The sequence below is a fragment of the Capricornis sumatraensis genome, chromosome 12 (genome assembly GCF_032405125.1).
Source record: "Capricornis sumatraensis isolate serow.1 chromosome 12, serow.2, whole genome shotgun sequence".
Taxonomy (NCBI): domain Eukaryota; kingdom Metazoa; phylum Chordata; class Mammalia; order Artiodactyla; family Bovidae; genus Capricornis; species Capricornis sumatraensis.
In genome coordinates, this window is record NC_091080.1 from 30,357,979 (window position 1) to 30,381,256 (window position 23,278).

The following is a 23,278-nucleotide window of genomic DNA, read 5'->3' on the forward strand; positions in this document are numbered from 1 at the left end:
TTTACTCTTAAGTTGAGGTATAATTTACATAAAATAAAAAAGACTTTAAGGTATTTAGCTCCACCAGTTTGGCAAATACCCCTGAGCCACCCATCAAAATCAAACACAGACTGTCTTCATCACCTTGCAAAATTATCTCGTCCCCTTTCCGGTTAAGTTCCATCTCTCCCTGCAGAGGTCACTACTTTCTTATTGCCTCTCCCCAAGAGGAATTTTCCTGTTCTCCAACTTCACGTACATGGAGTCACGTAGCATATTCTGTTTCGTATCAGACTTCATTGATGAAAATCCATGTTTTTGAGATTCACCCATATTATGTGCATCAGCAGTTCACTCTTTTACTTCTAAACACTATTCTGTTGTAAGAATTACATCACAATGTATTAGTCCAGGCTTCTCTTCATGATCATTTAGGTCATTTCCCATTTGGAGCTGTTATGAACAGTCTCATACAGATCTTTTTATGGACATACATTTTCCATTTTTCTTAGGAAAATATCTAGAAATGGAACTCTTGAATCACAAGGTAGGTCTATACATGGAGGACATTCTGTGACTTTATATATACATTTTTCCTTAATAAGCAGACATTTAAAATTTTGATAAATATATTAGTCTGCTGGGGCCAACAAAATGCCAGAACTGCGTGGTTTAGACAAGAGAAGTTTACTTTCTCACAGTTCTGAAGTCTGGAAATCCAAGATCAAGGTGTCGGCAAGTCTGATCCTGAGGTCCCTCTCCTTGGCTTGCAGATGGCTGCCTTTTTGCTGTGTTCTCACACTTTCTTCCCTGTGTGTACACATCCTTGGTATCTCTTCCTGTCTCCAAATTTCTCTTCTTATTAAGGACATCAGTCAGATTGGAGTAGAATTCACCCTAACAGCCTGATTTTGACTTGTTCACCCCTTATAAGGCCCTATCTGCCAATGCAGTCCAATTCAGTCACCTTCATGAGGTAGCAGGGATTAAAAGCATCAGCATATGAGTTTCGTACGTACCTCGGAGCAATGTGTCATGGTTCCCTTTCCCTAACAATACCCTTCCATGGGCCAGCAACTTGTGTCTGGGAAGGCCCCATATACTTCTGGAACTGGAGCTCTCTCTCAGGTCTCCTCCCCTATCCAAAGCCTTTGACCAAATGGACCTATGCATTTGTGAAGATCTGTGGGGAAAATGTTGGCAAATGGCTAGAGACTCTGTGGCTAGAACTTGTCAAAGTCAAGCTCACTGGGATTCTAACCCGTCATTCCAGCTCCAAGGTGGCCATGAAAATGTCACTAAACTTTAGATGGGTTTCATCTTAGCCTCCCCTTTGGTGGCTTATTTCTGCTGCTGTCTCCTAGGGAAGAACCATCATGGGTGTCCTCTTGAAAGGTCTTGCCACTTTCTAGAATTTAGTTCATTTCTATTTTTTTCTATGTGATTTTTTTTTTTTTTAACTACTCCAGTGGCTCAGCAGTAAAGAATCTGCCCTCAGTGCAGGAAACACAAAGAGGTGGGTTCATTCCCTGGGTTGGGAAGATCCCCTGGAGGAGGGCATGGCAACCCACTCTAGTATTCTTGCCTGGAGAATCCCATGAACAGAAGAGCCTGGTGGGCCATAGTCTGTGAGGTCACAAAGAGTCGGACACAACTGAGCATGCATGTGGAAACAGATTCTCTTGCAGCTTTCTACATCCCAATCAGGTTTACCTGTCTTTTCATCTTTCCATGGCAGATTTTCTTTTCCTTAAAATAAGATTTTAAACTCTTTTCTCTGAATCCTTTAAAGCACCTTACTTTCATGCAAGGGTGACCTCAGCAAATGTGGATTATAGGCTTCACAAGTGACAGAATGAAAGATCTCAATGAGTATTAATTTTAAGGGAGAGGATGTCTCCAGCCCTTTCCTCTACTTCCTTAAATAAACTCACATGATATGCAGTTTCTGGTGGATATTTAATGAGACTCCTATGTCACTATTCTTTTTTTTTTTAATATTTATTTATTTGGCTGTGCCAGGTCTCAGTTGCACATATGGGATCTTTAGTTGCTGCATGTGAGATCTAGTTCCCTAACCAGGGACTGAATCCAGGCCCCCTGCATTGGGAGCATGAAGTCTTAGCCACTGGACCACCAGGGAAGTCCCTATTCCCTATTTCTATCCTTAGAATTGATAACATCTTTTCCTCTTTTTCTTCCCCCCCTTGGTAAGTCCACTCTGCAAGTTTCCAGGAATTCATTGTTCGTTTTCAATCATATTGGTGTAGCACTATTACCATCTCTGTTGCCATGCCTCTTTCGCAAACAGACACTCTATTTACACAACAGTGTATTTTCCATATTCTTCAGCGGCTTTCATTGGGGGTTTTTAGGTGGCGCTAATGGTAAAGAACCTGCCTGCCAGTGCAGGAGACATAAGAGACACGAGTTCGATCCCTGGTTCAGGAAGATCCCCTGGAGGAGGGCATGGCAACCCACTCCAGTATTCTTGCCTGGGGAATCCCACGGACAGAGGAGCCTGGGGGCTACAGTCCATAGAGCTGCACAGAGTTGGACATGACCGGAAGGATTTAGCATGCACAAACGTGCGCATGGCTTTCATTAGAATTCTTTAACCAAAACACTTAGCTCATTTCTGACCTTCTTGTCTCTTCTCTCTCATTACTTCCCTTCCTGATTTTTTATTTATGACATGGGGGGTTTTACACAACAGCTGTCTCTGTGTGTCTGCAGTGGGCCAGTATCATGGACGTGACGTGTGACCAGCTTTTGCTCTGAAGACTGCCACAGACACCACTACCAGTGCCTGCAGTGCTCCGCAGCTTCTAAATCGTTAAGGGGATGGTGAACGTGGCACATTTCAGAATCCCCTACACAGGGGCTATCGCTAGGGAAAATCCTACTCCATCTTATAGCCGGCTTTGTTTTTAGCTGGCTGTTTAGTTGATTGCACAGATCTGATTGACAGGAGCTGCGAAGGGACTTTGATTTTTAGAGGACAGAGACTGTTCCAGACCACCTCGGGACCGCTGGGCTCAGCCGAGCAGACAGAAGATGGCATTTACTTTTCATCATAAAAAGCGTCCAACTTTTATAGTGTGAACAAACTTCCATACTTGGAAAAGCAGCTTCCTGTGTTCCTGTGAGAAAGGCGAGCAGATGTCTCGCTCGTGGCCACGTGCTGGAGGGAAAGCTATTGTGAATATCTTACGGCACCACGGTGTCTGGCCTGCTGGCTGGAGGCAGTTTCACACCTCAGCCTGAGTTCCGAACCCGTCAGACAGCATGTCGGATACACAACTTTCCTAAGCAAAGAGAACTTGGCTGTTTAGTCAACCTGAACCACTTGTTGAAAATGCTCGAGCAAAAAGGCAGGAATTGGAAACGAGCTGGCTTCCTAAGGATGGAGATACAACTAAGCCAGGATTAGGGACAAAGGAAGCCTGCATTAACCCCATCATAACCCCGAACTCTGAAGCCTCTTCTCAAATTAGGGAAAAGCTGAGGCAATAACCTGGAGAAGGAAATGGGAACCCACTCTAGTATTCTTGCCTGGAGAATCCCAAGGACAGAGGAGCCTGGTGGGCCTCTATCTATGGGGTCGCACAGAGTCGGACACAACTGAAGCGATTTAGCAGCAGCAGAGGCAACAACACCCTAATATCTCTGTTACTTTATGCAAGAGAAGAGACAAGTTGGGAGAAATGATGCATTTCAATTATGTCACATACCCAGGAGCCATCCAAGCAGACTAATAGAATTCTACTATACTGTGTGAGGTAACTGGTATTAAGCAAAGAACTCGGTTGCTCTTTACCTGGATGGGTTTCCCGGTAACAGGATTCATCACTTCTTTTGCGGAAATCATCATCCCCAAGGCAAAGTTCGCTACCCTCTGAGCGTGGCTTCCAACAGGCACTGGTACACCCCCCACCACCATATAAGCGTCTCCTATTGTTTCCACCTATGAGGGGGGAAATAAGAGGGAATTCAGAGGGTTTTCTTAATGCGCTAAATATAACACTACATATGTTTTTGTCAATCTCTGGTAAAGAACCTGCCTGCAAATGCAGGAGAACCAGGTTTGATCCCTGGGTTGGGAAGACCACACCTCCCCCACCCCGGCCCCGGGAGAAGGAACTGGCCACCCACTTCAGTATTCTTGCCTGAAAAATCCCATGGACAGAGGAGTCTGGTGGGCTACAGTCCCTGGGGTCACAAAGAGCCAGACATAATTGGGTGACTAACACACACACATTGATAGAAGGACCATATTAAAAGCTGGTGGTTATTTTTTATGGATGTGAGGGGCATGAGGGAGGGTGAGGTGAGAAAAAAAAATGACTCAAGAGATGCCACAAGGGAGCCAAAAGTTCTTTCTGCTTTTGGCAGAGGCAAGTCCCAGAGAGGACCAAGCTGTCTGTCTATTAGAGCCACATATAACGCTATATATTAGATACACATTTAGGTTAGACTGGCTGCTGAAATGAAGGCATAGTATTCTCTGGGAAAACAGTATGCCTCTTGAAGGCAAACTTACCACTGGGCAGTATAGAAGGATTTTTGAAAAATTTAAATTTTTAGCTCTTCCTCCCATCCCCTCTGGCATCCACACCAAACCCTAGACTAGTGAGGGGAGAGGAAAAATGAAGACCCAGCACCAGGTACGCACCCTGCCCCGACACACAGGGACACACACAGCCCAGGGCACCACATGCTTACTTTGTAGACCTCATGGACGCTGGTTAACCTGTCGAACTTGGAGTACATTGAATTCAGCATGTTCACTATCTGGATAGGTTCGCAGGCAGCACAGATGTTCGTAAACGTCACCACGTCACTGAAGAGAATCATGCAGGTTTTAAATTCTCCTGCAACATAAACCAGATGTCAGGGAGAGCCAAGGATGTAGAATAATAGTTCTATTAATTCTGGATTCAAGTAGCCTTTAGGAACCAAATTTGACTGTGGCGCAGGGAGAAGGAAGCAGGTCCGCATCATCATTTACCATCCACCCACCAGACATCTGCTGCGTGTCTGTTATGAGCTGGTCATCGTGCTGGTGGAATCGTATGATATGAAGCAAACAGGAGTCCTTGCCCATAAGGAGTGCCTAGTCTAGGGAAGCAGAGTGCAAACAAACACTTAATAGGATGTGCAGAGCACCAGGGGATGTCAGGATGGTCTGGGTGGACACAGGCTTACAGAGAGGTCGGTGAGTTAAAGCAAAGCCTGAACCACAGAAGACACAAAGGGAAGGGAAAGTTCCATGGAGGGGAGATTATTACCAGAGAGACACCCGCTCAGAACTCAGCAGGCAACCCTTCACCATGTACCCCTGTGTTCCAGGTACAACACCCTGCCGTGTTTACCATCAGAGTGCCTTACCTTGATTCTTGCTGTGCCATTCACTTGAAATGCTTTTCCTTATTTTTTTTTGGCAGAACTCAAGGCGGCCCAACTCAGGTGCCACACTCTATATATCAGCCTTCACCCCCACACCTAACCCCTGTCTCTTTCTCTTCTGACATTTATAAACCATGAATTTCTGTGTTATCTATATTTCCAGAGTAACTTCCATGGTGGGGAAAGAAGGACGAAATTTGGAGTTAAATGGACTTCTGATCGGTTTCCTGCTCTTTTACTCATTAACTGGAGTGAACTTGTTCCACCCTTTTAGCTAATAACACCTCCCTTCTGGAAATGTTCAGAAAATTAAATGAGAGAGCATATATAACCTATCTAACAGAGATCCTGGCAAGATAACTTCTCCTTAATGCACATAAATTTCCTTTTTTTCGGTCACCCCCATTAATGTATTTTGTAGGTACCAGTCAAACTCACAAGACTATAAGCTTCTTTGAGTCCCAGCACCCAGGACAGCACCTTGGCACTCAGCTTCCCATGCTTGCCTGGTGAAATGAACACTCGCTGGTGACCAGCGGAAAGTGAGTTCGGAATAAACATGGCCGCCTTCCCTCTAGAAAAAGCTTGCTATCCCAGAATGGTCCTTAGGGACATCCCTTTATTTATTTAGCGTGAATGTATCAGCTTCCCTAGTGGCTCAGACAGTGAAGAATCTGCCTGCAATGTGGGAGACCTGGATGCTGGGGACCTGGGTCAGGTTCCATCCCTGGGTTGGGAAGATCCCCTGGAGAAGGGAAGGGCTGCCCACTCCAGTATTCTTGCCTGGAGAATTCCATGGGCAGAGGAGCCTGGCCAGCTACAATCCATGGGGTTACGGAGTCAGACACGACTGAGCCACTGACACTTTCATTACCACGTCATTTCCAATTGTGGTGAAGAACCCTATATGGTCACTATTATTATTCTCAAGGTAGAAAGAAGAAAGCTAGGCTATGGAGCTTAAGTAATGAGCCCAAGACCACAGTTGCTAACAAGCGATGGAGACAGACTCCAAATCTTGATCTGCCTGGTTTCAGAGCGGGCGCCCCCAGCCAGCAAGGCGCCCTGTGCGGGGCCGGCACATCTCACCTGCGGCGACCTTCCTGCCCTCCTTCAGCTGGTTGGCCACGTGCTCAGGCAGCATGGCGTACAGCAAGGTCTGGTCTTCTTCTTTTCTGCGGCCAAGTGCGTGGAGAGGACCCGCAGCTCCTCCTCCTTCCTCTCCAGCTGGTTGGACAGCTCGATCTCCGCCAGGCGCTGCTGGTTGAGGAGGATGAGGTCCCTGGTGGGGTCGTGGGGGGCGATGTCGGAGAGGTGCATCTGGCGCTCCTCCAGCTCCTGCAGGCTGCGGAGCCTGGGGGAGCCACAGGTACAACACGCGGCGCAGGGGCTCCGTCCAGATCATCTGGCCTTCCGCCCGGGAGAGAGATGGGACACGGCGGCAGGGCACACGGCGCCCGACCGCCACCCCCACGGCCCGCCCTGCTCACACGGCTCAGTCGCGCTCCTCCCCTCTCCGTGAAGGTCCTGAAAGTCCTCTCCTTTCTTCCTGTCTCCACGTCCTGCACTCCCCCTCTGTCCACAGCAGCTCTCTCCACCGCTGCTTTTCTAACCTTGAAGGGACCCCCGTCCATGACCTCCAAACTACCTTTCCTATAACACAAGTCTTTTCCTCACTGGGCCCTTCTGCCATTTAAGGGTGTAGAGTTAATCCTGCTTCCTGGAATCTATCTCACTTCTGGGGACTTTTCTGACCCTGCTTTCACTTAGATTTCTCCTACCTCTTTCCATCTCTCCTTTAGGACTTTCACTCAACCCTTGGATGCTGGCGTCAGCATGCCCCAACTGCACTCCCACAGTGAATTTATGGAAAAACCTTGCTTTCTGGACTCAAGATACCTATTACTTTTAACAATTTATGTCTATTCTCTTATTATAAAAGCAGTAGACATTCACTGCAGAAAATGCAAAAAAGTGGAAGAAAATAATAAAAATCACCCACAATCACACCACTGATAATTGCTGTTAATATTTGGAGGTATATCTTTTCACTCCCCCAAAATGGGATTATCAGCCATCTTCTTTGAGTAAGCTCAATTTTTCACTTAAATTCTATAATAGATATTCTTTCATAGCATTAAATATATATAGGTGTCACTGTTTGCTGGGTACATGAGTCATACTGTATTTAAGCAATAAGCTAATATTGATTATATTATATCTATTTCATCATTCCATATACAGTGAACTACCTTGAAATACTGAGTGTGATCACTCACCTAGAGCCAGACATCCTGGAATGTGAAGTCAAGTGGGCCTTAGAAAGCATCACTATGAACAAAGCTAGTGGAGGTGATGGAATTCCAGTTGCACTATTTCAAATCCTGGAAGATGATGCTGTGAAAGTGCTACACTCAATATGCCAGCAAATTTGGAAAACTCAGCAGTGGCCACAGGACTGGAAAAGGTCAGTTTTCATTCCAATCCCAAAGAAAGGCAATGCCAAAGAATGCTCAAACTACTGCACAATTGCACTCATCTCACACACTAGTAAAGCAATGCTCAAAATTCTCCAAGCCAGGCTTCAGCAATACATGAACCATGAACTCCCTGATGTTCAAGCTGCTTTTAGAAAAGGCAGAGGAACCAGAGATCAAATCGCCAACAACCACTGGATCATGGAAAAAGCAAGAGAGTTCCAGAAAAACATCTATTTCTGCTTTACTGACTATGCCAAAGCCTTTGACTGTGTGGATCACAATAAACTGTGGAAAATTCTGAAAGAGATGGGAATACCAGACCACCTGACCTGTCTCTTGAGAAACCTATATGCAGGTCAGGAAGAAACAGTTAGAACTGGACATGGAACAACAAACTGGTTCCAAATAGGAAAAGGAGTACGTCAAAGCTGTATATTGTCACCCTGCTTATTTAACTTACATGCAGAGTACATCATGAGAAACGCTGGGCTGGAAGAAACACAAGCTGGAATCAAGATTTCCGGGAGAAATATCAATAACCTCAGATATGCAGATGACACCACCCTTATGGCAGAAAGTGAAGAGGAACTAAAAAGCCTCTTGATGAAAGTGAAAGTGGAGAGTGAAAAAGTTGGCTTAAAGCTCAACATTCAGAAAACTAAGATCATGGCATCCAGTCCCATCACTTCATGGGAAATAGATGGGGAAACAGTAGAAACAGTGTCAGACTTTATCTTTTTGGGCTCCAAAATCACTGTAGATGGTGACTGCAGTCATGAAATTAAAAGACGCTTACTCCTTGGAAGAAAAGTTATGAACAACCTAGATAGCATATTCAAAAGCAGAGACATTACTTTGCCAACAAAGGTCCGTTTAGTCAAGGCTATGGTTTTTCCAGTGGTCATGTATGGATGTGAGAGTTGGACTGTGAAGAAAGCTGAGTGCCGAAGAATTGATGCTTTTGAACTGCAGTGTTGGAGAAGACTCTTGAGAGTCCCTTGGACTGCAAAGAGATCCAACCAGTCCATTCTGAAGGAGATCAGCCTTGGGATTACTTTGGAAGGAATGATGCTGAAGCTGAAACTCCAGTACTTTGGGCACCTCATGTGAAGAGTTGACTCATTGGAAAAGACTCATGCTGGGAGGGATTGGGGGCAGGAGGAAAAGGGGACGACAGAGGATGAGATGGCTGGATGGCATCACCGACTCGATGGACATGAGTTTGAGTGAACTCCAGTAGATGGTGATGGACAGGGAGGCCTGGCGTGCTGCGATTCATGGGATCGCAAAGAGTCGGACACGACTGAGCGACTGAACTGAACTGAACCTTGAAGTACGTCATTGTGCATAATTGTGGCTATTTTGTTAAAGGATATACTCTTAGGCAAAAAATATGCTCATTTTAAGATTTTTGATACATATTGCCAAATTGCCCTCTAAATTGTGACAGTTTATAGTCCTTAACACCAGTTTCTGCCTTAACTCCCTCATGAGTCTGTTCCCCCGTCAGCACCCCAGGGTCCCTGCTTGGCTGCACTCAGCACTCTGAGCTTCCCTCCTGCTCTCCAGGGGCGGCATCCCCTGGCCTCCCAGCCTCCATCTTCTCAACACCCCTGGTCCATCCTTCACGTGGCTCCAGAATGACCATTCTAAATCTCAAATCTGATCACGGTAGACACGTAAAAAATGTCTCCAACTACTGGATAAAGCTCAAGTCCTCATCTCAGCAGCTCTTCTCCCATCATTCCACTCTAAAGTTCAATCAGGGTTCCCAGAACATGTCATTTTCGTCTCAGATGTCCCCACCACTCTGCCTGTGTTTTTGCCTACAATACCTACTAGTCCAACAGAAAGCTCAAAGTATGTGCGCCTTGTAGCATGTTAAAAAATTAATTCAAAATGGGTCAAAGACGAAATGTAAGAGCTAAACCAATAAAACCCTTAGAAGAAATCATAAGAAAAGCTTCATGACGTTGGATTTGGCAATGATTTCTCTGATGTGACAGCAAAACCACAGGCAACAAAAGGAAAAATAGGTAAATTGGAGAATATAAAAATTAACACCTTGTGTGCCAACAATACAATCGACAGAGTGAAAAGAAAACCCACAGGGTGGGAGAAAATATTTGCAAATGATAAGGGGTTAATATCTGGAATACATGAAGAACTCTTACAACACAACAATAAAATCCAAACAACCTGATTGAGAAATGGGCAAATAATTTGAATAGACATTTCTCCGAAGAAGATATACAAATGGCACTGAACATCACTAATTGTTAGGGAAATGCAAACTAAAACCACGGTGAGATACCACTTCATACCCATTCAGTTCAGTTCAGTCGCTCAGTCGTGTCCGACTCTTCGCGACCCCATGAATCGCAGCACGCCAGGCCTCCCTGTCCATCACCAACTCCCAGAGTTCACTCAGACTCGCGTCCATCGAGTCAGTGATGCCATCCAGCCACCTCATCCTCTGTCGTCCCCTTCTCCTCCTGCCCCCAATCCCTCCCAGCATCAGAGTCTTTTCCAATGAGTCAACTCTTCGCATGAGGTGGCCAAAGTACTGGAGTTTCAGCTTTAGCATCATTCCTTCCAAAGAAATCCCAGGGCTGATTTCCTTCAGAATGGACTGGTTGGATCTCCTTGCAGTCCAAGGGACTCATACCCATTAGGATACTATTATTAAAAAAAAAAAAACAAACACCAAAACCAGAAACAAACAGTAACAGAAAAGAACACATATCCATGAGAAAGCAGACAGATTGGAACCCTTGTGAACTACTGATGGAAATATGAAATGGTGCAGCAGCTATGGAAAACAGTATGGCAGTTTCTCAATAAATTAAAAATAGGATTGCCATGTGATCCAGCAATTCCACTTGCGGATATAAACTGAAAGGAAGTGAAAGTAGGGACTCGATGAAACGTCTGTACACCCATGTTCCCAGGAGCATTATTCGTTATTCAAAAAGTGAAAGCAGCGCAACAATCCACTGACAGATGAGTGAATAAGTGAAGTATAGTCTATACATGTGGGAATAATAATAATTCAGCCTTGAAAAGGAAGGGAATTCTGACATGTGACAACACGGATGAACCTTGAGGACATTATGCTAAGTGAAAATCGCCAAATACTATATGGTTCCACTTATATGAGGCACCTAAATTAATCAGATTCATAGAGACAGAAAGCAGAGTGGTGATTGTCAGGATGCGGGGTTGGGGAAAACAAGGAGTTGGTGTTTCATGAGCATAGAGTTTCAGTTTTGCAAGATGATTAACTTCTGGAGATGGATGGTGGTGTTTGCACAACTTTGTGAATGCACTTACCCCTACTGAACTGTACACTGAAAAAGGGTTAAAATGGTAGACTTCATATTCTGTAAATTTTACTATAATTGAAACAAAGCCAAAACAAAAATGTGTGCCCTATTAACAGTAGGGCAGATGATCACGTTACTGTATAAAGGACAGACTATTACTTGAGTACAAATAGTACCACCTGTATTCTGAAAATTCTGGTAACAGAAACCAGAACTTTATAATTACATGTAAATATAATCAGAGTTCCTTTATGCCTAAACTAGACATGGTTTAAAGAAATAAAATATATTGCTACCAGATGAAGCCAAATGGAAAAAACATACGCCGCTGTCAATGTAGTCCCCCACTTTTTAGCCAACTTTTTTGAGGAAATTAGAAAACTGCTTCTTCCCTTTCTGTCTGGTCTCCCAGGGCAGAGAGCAACCAGGAAGGAGCAAGTTACTACCTCGGAGTTTGAGCGCGGGCTGACTTCTCCAGGCTGCAGGCAGCATCTCCCTGCGTGCCTTCAGGACAAATTGACTGTTGATAAATTTGCAGATGCTGAAAATGTTGAAGGTGACTTGGGGATGGACAATGGAGAAGTACTCATCTAATCGAATCTTCTGGGTTTGGAGACCCGGGACGTACTTCTGAATGCTCACTCCAGCTTGTTTAACCTGCAGCTATCCACAGGGGACACACGTAAGACCGCGGAAGAGACAGCAACCTGAACAGTAAACGTTCCCCTAGAAATAACACAGCCCACCATGCTTTGTGACTCGCTACGGGTGAAGGGAATGAAATAAATACCACGGTAGTGATGAAACATTTAAAAGGCAAACCTGCAGCTGACCTCTGAAAGAGAAAAGATCAGCATGGGAGGGCCTGAGAGCACATTCACTTCTTGACTCACAGGAAAGAGGTTAAAGCTGTCCATGGGGATAACAGTTCTTTCTGAGCTTCAGTCCTGTCTTCTGACTTTGTCTCTCTTTGGAATTAACTAATAAAGGAATGAGAAAATTCTGTAGCTTGGACCTGACACCCAGATCTGGATGAAGAAAGGAATTCATGATGGAGGTGGGGTCACCTTTCACTGCCATCTCCAGGGAACACACAGACGGAAAAAACAAAATAAGTGTCCTTTACATAAAAAGTCCAACCAGGGTTATCCAGGAACACTCAAATTAACTTCACTCTGTCAGGCTATAGAAATCAACCTAACCATATGGAATAAGGGTTGTTAAATTGTCTATTTCTATGCCCAAAACCTAAAAAGAAAGGGAGTGTTTAAGTAGATCAGAATTTTAAATATTAATAGTAGCAGTAATTATAATTAATACTAATATCCTCATGGCACTGGGGGAAAGTCACAGTACATAGCTTTATAATGTATAGTTATTTCACCCAGGGGTGTTTGATTTTCTCAGATCATAAATTCTTTGCAGCCAGAGATGACCCTCATGTGATGTTTCCTCAAACATCACAGAATCTGTATCCAGCATCTACTGGTAAGGGATCATGTGACATATATATGCATTCACATAAATATCAGAGCAAGTCAGACTGGCTGAAGGCATTTTTAACTGGCAGTTTTGGGACCAAATTTATTTTGCCCTTAAATGAGTTTATAATTCAATTTTATCAATCACTTTTATCCAAGGAAACTGACCACATTTAAATGATCACTGTCCACCACCCCTCCCACAGAACAGTGGGTACAGGCCTCTCCCTCCTCTTTCCCTCCCACAGAACAGTGGGTACAGGCCTCTCCCTCCTTCTTCAGGATGCAGAAAGACAAGCCTGGTGGAACTGAGCCATCCATGGTGGCTGTAAAGATGGGGAGTGGTCACATTTAGAGTCCCACCCTGCCACTGCTGCTGTGGGCTTTTGTCTCTTGCTGGAGTGACTTCAGTGTCCCTTCTCTTTTCTCTAATGGCAAATTTGCTCATGCACCCACTGGTTCAAACCCCCTGGAACTGCTCCCTTCCGCATCCATCAGGAAGATGCTGCATTCTGGAAGATGCCACAATGAGAAGGAAGGTAGCAGTCCTGCCAGGCTAAATCCTAGCCTCCCAAACCCTGGGTACTCCTCAGGGACTTGAAAGTCCCCACCAGCTGTCAAACACTGACTATGAGACTTACTCCCCTCCCCAGCCTATACCTCGTTCAAGAGGGACAAGTCCCCCTTACTGATTCATCAAATATCACATGAAAGGGAAAAGCAGTGCAGAAGGTCTTCACCTCTATCCAGAGCCGCTCGGGATAAATCGGCTCAAAGGTGTCCCTGAGATGCCCTGGATGGAGAAAAAGAATCCCATTCATTCACAGACAACACTCGGGCAACCAACCCCAGAGACTATTTCAAACGTTTTCCCGGCAAAGTGCAGTCCTGCCCCTCAGCATCTCAAGCTCCCTCAGCATCTCCAGATGGCCACGGCAATTCTGCTTCCAAATTAAAACAAACAGAAAACTTGCTACCAGGTTGAGAAGCGCCCCCCCTACCCCCTGCCAAGTTTCTGCCTGCCGCTCAAGAGTTCCTGGGGCAATTGATTGTGTCTCGCCATGAAAACAGGGCCGGCACTGAAACGCTGACAGCCAGACAATGAGCTCGCCGAGTGCAGCGCGCGCGCCCGGCCGGCGTCAGGGACATTTGCCATGGAGCTCTGCAGACTGACAGTTTTGGGTGGCACATGAAAATTTCATCCAACAGCCCTATTTGGCAGGGCGTGGAGATTCGAAACGGAGCCTTTTTGATATGAAAATCTCCTAGACAAAGGATGTCAATTGCATGTTTGACTCGCTTGCAGAGGCTTGAAGGCCTCAAAATGCAGTCCTTTGAGTGCAGTTGATCTTCTCCCAGACACATGTCGTCATGACCCATGGTTTATGACCAGGGGTCTCCAGCCCCCTGTTCTGACTCAGGTCTTATGTGCTGATCATGAGACCGGACATCAGCGGGGGCGTGCCTTCGAGAGCCTGATACTTTCGCTTCACGGGGGAAGATGGAGCCCTTAGGCTCCCCAGGGACACGGCCAGAACTCTGTGATCCTGGCTCCCGACAGAGCGTCCTTCACACTCCTGGACATCATGGTTTTTATCTACAGACTTCCGGGCCAGAAATCCCTTGCAGTCCCGAAGGCCTGAGGAGCTGCCACAAGCTCCTGTTATTGATAATACGTCAGCATTCATCTGCCTCCTCTTCAACACAGTCACCAACGGGAGCTCAGTCCCGTCTCCCCTCCAGCAGCTTCCCCCGACTGCAGGGGAGACTGTGCCTCCGTGTCACCCCCAGCGCAAGTGAAAGGGGCAAAGGAAGGCAAGTTAGAGCTAGTGTTTTGGAGCTATAAACCACGCCCACCAAATCCAAGCTCTGCAGAAATCAGTGACCATCCTCAGGATTCACGCCAAGTGGGTCTTCCACCAGCTTGTACCCTATCCCAAAGGGGTTAACCTTCCGTATCTTTCCCATTGCTTCTCAGGAAATGTTTTTGGTTTGTTTTTTTTTTTTTTCGAGTATAGTTAATTTAAAATGTTGTGTTAGTTTCTGCTATCACAAGGTGGGGTGAAAGTTGCTCAGTCGTGTCCCACTCTTTGTGACCCCATGGACTGTAGCCCACCAGGCTCCTCTGTCCAAGGAATTCTCCAGGCAAGAATATTGGAGTGGGTTGCCATTTCCTTCTCTAGGGGATCTTCCAGACCCAGGGATTAAACAAGTCTCCTGCATTGCAGGCAGATTCTTTCCCATCTGAGCCACCCTGCTGTATACCATAGTGAATCCGTTATACGCATTCATATATCCCCTCTCTTTTAGATTATTTTCTCTGAAATTCTTTCAAATGGATCCAGGGTTGAAAAAGAAATCAGTGGCATCCTGATGATAGAGGACTTGGCCCCTTTGTGTGCAGGAAACAATTACCCTGGTCTCAGAGCTGAAGTCGAGAGAGCCCACTCACCTTTTCCGAACATGACTATGTTCCTCACAACTTCCCAGCGGGACTCCTTCACGGCATAAATAGAGACACTCAAATATTTCTCTTTCATCCTAAGGAAAGCTGCCTCCAGGGTCTGCAGATAGCAGGGAGAGAAGCATACACCGCTGGTCACGTGACTGGTCATGTGACAGGAGGTGCACAAGCCCCTTTGGCTAGGATGGGGCCAGAGGAACAATGGGGCCATGCAAGGTCAACTTTAGCAAGATTTCATAAGCCCCAAGACTGTTCTCCAATGAATCCTCAGGCTGTTTCTCCACCAAAGGCAGCATTATATAAGGCAGCAGATTATAAAATCTCAAGGGGGGTGGTGTTGGTGACAGGAAAATCACCTGGTGACTTCTCTTCCTGTGGGTGAAGATTCTGCAGTGAGCAAAGCAAGCTTTGAACACTCTGAGATGCAAACATTGTGTGCTCCAGGAATCACAGACTTCTCTGGATAGTCCTGTGAGCTCTGTGGACACAGAGAGCCATGCACCTGATAGATATGGTCCCTAAACAGATGACAGTCACTCCACAGGCTGCAAGCAAGGCAGCCGTTCGCAGGCTTCTGAGTTCACTCCAGCCCCCAGCCTGGCCCCAGCTGCAGAAATGGGCACTCGGGACTTAAAAGGTCAATTTGCATCATGGGAATTGCAAAACAAGCCACAAGCTCCAAATTTCAAGGCCTTGATAGTTTTTTAACAGGCAAAAATGTGCCAGGCTAAGGTCCATTCCCAAAGAGCCTCCCAATTTTTATTCAAATGAGCTTAGCCCAGTGGCTCTCAACCAACAGTAACTTTGTTTCCCACTCCTGCTCTGAGGACACTTGGCAGTGCCCAGAGACGTTTTTGCTTGCCGCAACCCGGGTGGTGGGGGGAGAGCTGGGTGCCACTATCATCCAGTGAGTAGTCCAAGGATGCTGCTAAACTCCCACAGGACCACCCATCATAACGAAGAATTATCTGGTCCAGACTGTCAGCAGGGCTGAGACTGAAACACCCCGCCCTAACTCCACTTTTAGAAGGTCCAGTTGATTCTGTTCTTTGCATCAGTTGTTCTGAGACTGGTCGCTCCCCAGAGAAACTGTGCTTTCTGAAAACACACCACACCCGGTACCTCTCGACCTCTCTGGCTGTCCTGACTGTCTTGTGATCCCTTTGGCTTTGCCCTTCTCATCTGTCCGTGTGATTTTGCACAACCAGAAACACTACATGTTCCTTCTTCCCCGTCCTCTCCTCCTCCTGATTCACGTCAAGGATGTCCACAGTCACGTCAGTGTCGAAGAAGTCTTTGGCCACAGCTTCAATGATCCCTGCAGCAGAAGGGCAGGTGAGGGATGGCAGAAGGCAAAATCTTAAAGCAAATCAAGTTATACAACGTTTGACAAATATTCCCGAGTCCACCAAGCCTAGGCCCTGTGTCAGAGCAGGCAGCACATGACAGATTAATAAACTAAAAATAATAACTTAAAGGTGGCGATTTCTATAACTAGGCACTAAATATATTCCCACCACTCTAATTTCTAGTTTGGCATCTATTCATTGGTTTGTTTTTTCCAGGAAGGCATGCAACTCATTAAACAAACTCTAGAGAAAACGTAAGAAAAAGTCAACTCTAAAAGTATTAACAATCACTTTTTTTTAAGTGTTCCTCTAAAAATCTATCCCAGGGTTTTAACATAAAACATCAGAAAAGCATGCATGAAGATGTTCACTTCAGCACTGTTTGCAACAGCAAAAGAGTAGAATCCACTGAAAATTCAACAATAGGTGACTAGTTAATTACGATATAGAATATGAGTCAGCCATTGAAGACGCGGCTTTAAAGACTCTGTGAGGAGCTTCCCTGGAGTTCCCAGTGGTTAAGACTTCCCCTTCCAATGCAGGGGTTGTGGGCTTGATCACTAGTCTGGGAGCTAAGATGCCTCTTGGCCAAAAAACCAAAACATAATAACAAATTCAATAAAGACTTTAAAAATGATCCACAGCAAAAAAAAAAAAAAAAAAATCTTGAAAAACAATAAAGACTGTGAAACTCTGAAAGGGTGCTTTTTCTATAATACTGAATGCAACAAAAGGATTTAAAATAATATGCAGAGTTATCACAATTACGTGACAACTCACATGATGGAAATGCTGAAATGAAAATCATTCCTTCGTTTGGTACTTGGAAACTTATTTCAAGGCTCAGCTTTGGGAGTTATGGTCACGATAGCAAAAAGTCAGGCTATGAAAGAGATGGGACTTGAACTTCCTACCCACAGCCGACTCTTACTCATTCTGGGGAATCTATGGGGAAAGACATCCTTACTCCATAGACCTCATAGCTCTGGGTCTGGTTAAGCCATCCCCCTACCTGGTACAATGTGGCACAGACCGCTTCTATCAGAGTAGTAATGGAGAAGCATCTTCCCCTCGGCCCCCCTCTCCACACGAAAGGATGGTGCGTTCATCTCCTTTTTAAAAGACACAGTACATTTTTCCCAGTGGATACAGGTTATCTAAACTATGCTCTTGAGACTTTGTGAAGCAACAGTACTTACTTATCACGTCACATAGAACTGTATCCCCAACCCCCTTCCAATCACATCCACTGGAGAGTGGCCTAGGTCCCTACAGGTCCTTAGAACAGTCAGGGAGGAACTTTCTACACCTCTAGGATAGGCTGGGGTCTTTGACCCTTTTCTAGCAGGAAGAAGTTTCGTAAGAAAAGACCTCCAGCCCCATACCCCTTAAGAACAAGGGTATTAGAGTCTCTCCAGGGGAATGAGACAGGCTGGGACCCTTTGCTGCAGTCGCTGCAATGCTTGTGCCTATACACACCTCTTCTCAAGCCACAAAATACAAAGAAACTGTATGGGGCTAAAAATAACCATGTGCCTGCAAGCGGTTGGGGCAAATTCTGGACAAAAGATACAGAGACCAAAAATCCCCTACTGCTACTTCTGAAGAACCAGGAGCAAAAACTGGGTGTCAGGAGCAAAAGCAGGGTCCTGAGCATGCCCCTGCACTCAGCACCACCAGAGGGATGGGCAAAACGCCTAAGCCAGCCCCCTAGCTCGAGCCCTGGACATACCCCTGCCCTCACCCCATATGGGCAACCAGCTTTGCTCCCTTTGGGGAGTAGGCATGCAAGGGCACCTGTTATTTGTTCTTGCTCCCCTCTGCTTCAGTGTTAATAAGTTCAGTTGTGTCTGACTCTGTGAGATCCTATGGGCTGTAGCCTGCCAGGCTCCTCTGCCCACGGGATTCTCCAGACAAGAATACTGGAGTGAGTTGCCATGCCCTCCTCCTCTGCTGCACTAGGGGCTCCAATAAAGCCTTGCCCCCCTCCAAAAAAACACCCACGATTTTTCAGCCCCTTAGAGTCAGGAATTTTATATTATACCTAATCACCTAACCAACTCTATATGCAAGTATTATTGCTGCTGTTGTTTAATCACTAAGTCATGCACAACTCTTTTGTGACCCCCTGGACTGTAGCCTGCCAGGCTCCTCTGTCTGTGGGATTCTCCAGGCCAGAATACTGGAGTGGGTTGCCTTTTCCTTCTCCAAGGGATCTTCCCAACCCAGGGTTTGAACCCATGCCTCCTGCATTGGCAGAAGGATTCTTTAACACTGAGGGACCAGGGAAGCCAAGTGTAAAGAGGAGGAAATTGAGGCTCAGGGAGGTTAAGGCCAGATTCACTGTAGAACATTCTTGACCCCCCAAATGAGTCTTTCCACCATGCCATGCTGCTTCTGTCTATACTCCAAGAGGTGGCTGGCTGCATGCTTGGCCTGTGACCAAGTGACCATGAGCATCTTCAGTCTGAATGAGCAGGAGCTTGGAGGAATTGGCAAGTGGAGAAAAGTTCGTCTCTTGCTCTGGAAACATAAGGCCATCTGTGCTGCAGTGTTGCACATCTGAAAAATCAAGGCTACATCTGAAGAGACCATCTTGCTCTGGGAATAAATGTTGACATCCAAGTATGTACCATCTCATGATAGATGGTGCCAGGATGTCAGGATAATCCCTATGGATGAGTGAAAAATTGGGGTGTTATTTTGGCAGGGTGGGGGGGATGTCAAGGGGAATCCCTGAGAGTAGCTCTTTTCTTGCTCGCTTGGGTAGTAAGCAGCTCAGCACCCAGGTTCACAGCTTTTGGCCTGAGTGAGGGAAGAGATTAAGGACGTGGGTTCCTTCTGAGATTTTTGTTCTCTCCCACAGTGGTGGTGGTAGTGGAGGGTGGGGGTGAGAGAGTCAGAAGGAGGTAAAGAGGGGGTGCTAGTTAAAATGAGGGTTTTTCCCCAAGTATCTATCTTTCCAAAAGCATATACATAGAGTATAGATGGGCATGCTTACATTTGAGTAATCTGAAGAAGATTTGAGGCAGCGCAATATAAAAATATGATAAAACAGGAAAAAGTTACTTTAAAAAATTATATCCAAAGCCTACCTAGTGAGAAATAACAATAATAATAGAATGCAAAAGGGCTGAAACGAAACACAAGCTTTTGCTAGCATTTTACCCTCACTTTGCACCCAAGCCTCAGCTACTTTCTAGACACAGTTCTTGAAGCTGGTGTTTTAATCCTTCTGATCATGTCTCCAACCCTCTAAATATTAAGACTGTGCTTTTATATTTTACTTGAAATGTGATTTTATAAAAGTGGAGAATCAGGGCAATGGGAAAATACTGAGAAGCCAACCAGAACATTGTTTTTGGAGACAGACACACCTGGGGATGGGTCCTGACTCAGCCCCCACAAGCTGGGCTATTTGGGACAGTTACTTTAACTTTCTGAACCTCAGTTTTCTCATCTGTATAATGGGAAAAATAAGAGTGCCTAATCTTAGGGGTAAGAGGATAATTCAATGTTTATACACTACTTAGCCCAACATCTGTCTCATAATTGGCACTCAAATGAAATTCAGCGAAAAAATAACAAGATGAATGGCACAGTTAAAACCAGAAATACAAACCTGAAGATTTTACCAAATTACTAGAGATAGACATAAAGAAAAAGTCAGCTTTATCTTATTGTATTTTTGCCTAAAGAGATGATCTATAATCTTTTGCCTGGAAATCTGTCAGATATCATTGCATACATTTTATTTCAGCTCATATAACATTTATATATTTTATTTATCTCATTATATGCAAAATGTCCTCACTGACACCGAGAAGTTCTAGTCTATTTCTCCTCTCATTATTGTTTAGTCGCTAAGTCATGTCGGATTCTTTTGCGACCCCATGCACTAGCCCACCAGGCTCCTCTGTCCATGGGATTTCTCAGACAGAATGTTGGAATGACTTGCCATTTCCTTCTCCAGGGGATCTTCTTGACCTGGGGATCAAACCCTCATCTCCTGCACTGCATGCGGATTCTGTGCCACTGAGCCACCTGGGAACTCCCTCAAGAGTAGTCTGAGCATTCAGTATAGAAATGGTGAAGAAAAACCTTAGCAAACTGTAAAGGGCCCTAAAAACAAATATCAACTCTTTTATATAAAATAATAAGCTATTATTATGACGTGCAAATGCCACTTTGCCTCTTTAATACAGCATTTTCCTTTTAAAAAAAAGGAAAAGTGAGCCTGGCCATTTAAATTTCCACCGATGCCTCCAAACAGGAAAACCAAGAACTGAACTCCAGCAGGACAGATCCCAGTAGGGAAATCAGTTTAGCACCTCAGGTAGTCACGCCATGGGTTAATCAGAGTTGGGTGGTGTCCGATTCCGGCTCTTGGCCCTGTGAAGACATTGCATCTAATACATGAATGAATGAATCTGGCTGCACAAGTTATTTATCAGCTCCTTCTAGGCCAGGAAACCTGAGGAGAGAATTTGCAAATCCCCTGAAACCTGACTGGTTCCCAGTCTTTGTTCCCATCGTGATTAATCGTTAAATCTTCTGGACTTAATGTCAAACCCCCAGCAGCTACCATCAACAGGGGCTGTCCCCCAGCACAAAGTCAACCTCTCCAGCTTGCCCTTCTTTGATCACTGCAGCCAGTTTATAAAAGTAGCCAACAAGTTTTCATTTTCCATTCGTGCCCCCAGAAAACACCCCACTGATGCCAGGTACCAAGGATTCCACAAGCCCCTGGCAACTGCAGCTTCTTAGGGGAGGTGGCGAGATGACCCAGGACCGCTAGAAACACCTGCTTTCTCTCAGGGCCACTGAGCTCTGACCCAGATGGGCTTACCTGATAGGAGTGCGCCAGATAGCTGTGGAGGGCATCTAGGTTTTCAATAAACTCTGTGAGGTTTCCTCCCAGTGTCCATAACATCCAGTCATAGCCAGACATTTTGCAGAATTTAAAGAAGTATTCCCCAAAGAGTTTCAGAATGGCTTCCCTGGAGACCCCTGTGGAACCCAAGATACAAGCCCCGGCCAGGTGAAATACTAAATTCCACTCGTGTCTTTTCCAAAGGTGATGAGCCCCTGGGAAGAGAACTTCTGAAAAGTGCATGGACACATGTGGAATTGTTCCTTTCTCTTTCCTCCTTCCACCCCTCCTTTCCTGCTATTAATAAATCTAGCTTATTCAAGGTGAGAAAAAAAAATAGCTGTGTTGTGGGCCCCCTAGGCTGAAACTCTGAGCAGGTGCATCCTGTCACCTGCTGGGAAAACAACCCCAGAGGCCTCCCTGTCCCCAGGACCTCTGTCAGGAGGGCTGGGCTGTTTGCAAAGTTGAGTCTTAAAGTGGCAGTGTGCTAGGGGCTGGTGCACTGGGATGACCCAGAGGGAGGAGATGGGGAGGGAGGTGGGAGGGGGGCTCAGGATGAGGAACACATGTATACTCGTGGCGGATTCATGTCAATGTATGGCAAAACCACTACAATATTGTGAAGTAATTAGCCTCCAATTAAAATAAATAAATCTATATTTTAAAAAGTTTAAAAAAATTAAGTTAAAAAAAAGAAGTGGCCGTGGCAGCCTTGTGCAGAAACACTGTCTGCTTGACTCTTAGGTTCTATAAAGGTACAAAAATCCATGAAGTTGCTGTTCCAGACACTGGTTATTCTGTTTCTGCCCATCCCACTCTGTTCATAGGAAAGGACCTCTGACTGTTTCTTGAGCAACCATCTTGGGTTTGGGTGTGGTTTTTCCCATCCCTGCCGGGCTTGGAGCTTCCTCTAGGATTCGTAGTTGAGAATGCTTGTAGCTAGACAGTTTCCCTTCAGTGAATTTAGGATTCCCCGAGTTTTCTAAGTCACGGGACATCAGGAATATGTAGGAAATGACAAGACAATGCAAGAAAGAACTAAAGACAAGTCGTAGACGCCTTAGCATATTTTTTGACAGTGTATAGGAGTCTAAAACATGCTTAGTATTCTGTCTTTTGTGTAGCAAATAAGGGGCAATAAGGAAATATGCATCTATCTACTTATTTGTGCAAAGATAAACACCAGAAACTACTGAGATTGGTTACCTATAGCAGTGGTCCCCAGACTTGTTGGCACCAGGGACCAGTTTTGTAGAAGACAATGTTTCTACAGACCAGGAAGGAGGGGGATGATTTCAGGTTTGTTCAAGCACATTTGAAAAGACCCTGATGCTGGGAAAGATTGAGGGCAGGAAGAGAAGGGGATGACAGAAGATGATATGGTTGGATGGCATCACTGACTCTCTAGACATGGGTTTGGGTAAACTCCGGGAGTTGGTGATGGACAGGGAGGCCTGGCGTGCTGTGGTTAATGGGGTCGCAAAGAGTCAGACATGACTGAGCGACTGAACTGAACAAGCACATTTATTGTGCACTTTGTTTCTATTATTATTACATCAGCTCCACCTCGATCATCCAGGATTAGATCGCAGAGGCTGGGGATCCCTGACCTACAGGGCGCTGGGAATGGGTGGAAATAGAACAATCGTGGAGTGTGTGTGCATAGGGAGGGGCACTTCTCTGAGCAAAAGTTTTGCACAGTTCTGGTTTGGGGCATCATGTTAATGATTCTTACACTTGAAGAAATAAATAAGGATAGAGAAAACTCTAAGATGGAATACAAACAGAGACAAATGAACAAAATAGTATTTCAACAGAAAAGTTCTGAAGAACCCAATAACCTAGGGGGCAATCAAATAGCCCAGGCAGCAAAAAAATAGTGAACTCTGAACACAGGATTTTGACTCTGTCCTTTAG

At 45.3% G+C, this 23,278-nt stretch overlaps 1 protein-coding gene across 1 annotated transcript in view; it reads right to left on the reverse strand.

The window, feature by feature from the left end:
• Positions 1 to 23,278, reverse strand: part of LOC138089015 (guanylate cyclase soluble subunit beta-2-like) — a 58,039-nt gene that overhangs the window by 13,682 nt on the left and 21,079 nt on the right. The window contains 12 exon segments of the mRNA XM_068984348.1: positions 3,800 to 3,946; positions 4,705 to 4,853; positions 6,478 to 6,549; positions 6,552 to 6,750; positions 6,752 to 6,798; positions 11,641 to 11,857; positions 13,365 to 13,468; positions 15,128 to 15,239; positions 16,262 to 16,338; positions 16,341 to 16,457; positions 17,501 to 17,600; positions 21,338 to 21,498. Of these exon segments, the coding sequence (XP_068840449.1) occupies positions 3,800 to 3,946; positions 4,705 to 4,853; positions 6,478 to 6,549; positions 6,552 to 6,750; positions 6,752 to 6,798; positions 11,641 to 11,857; positions 13,365 to 13,468; positions 15,128 to 15,239; positions 16,262 to 16,338; positions 16,341 to 16,457; positions 17,501 to 17,600; positions 21,338 to 21,498 (1,502 nt within the window).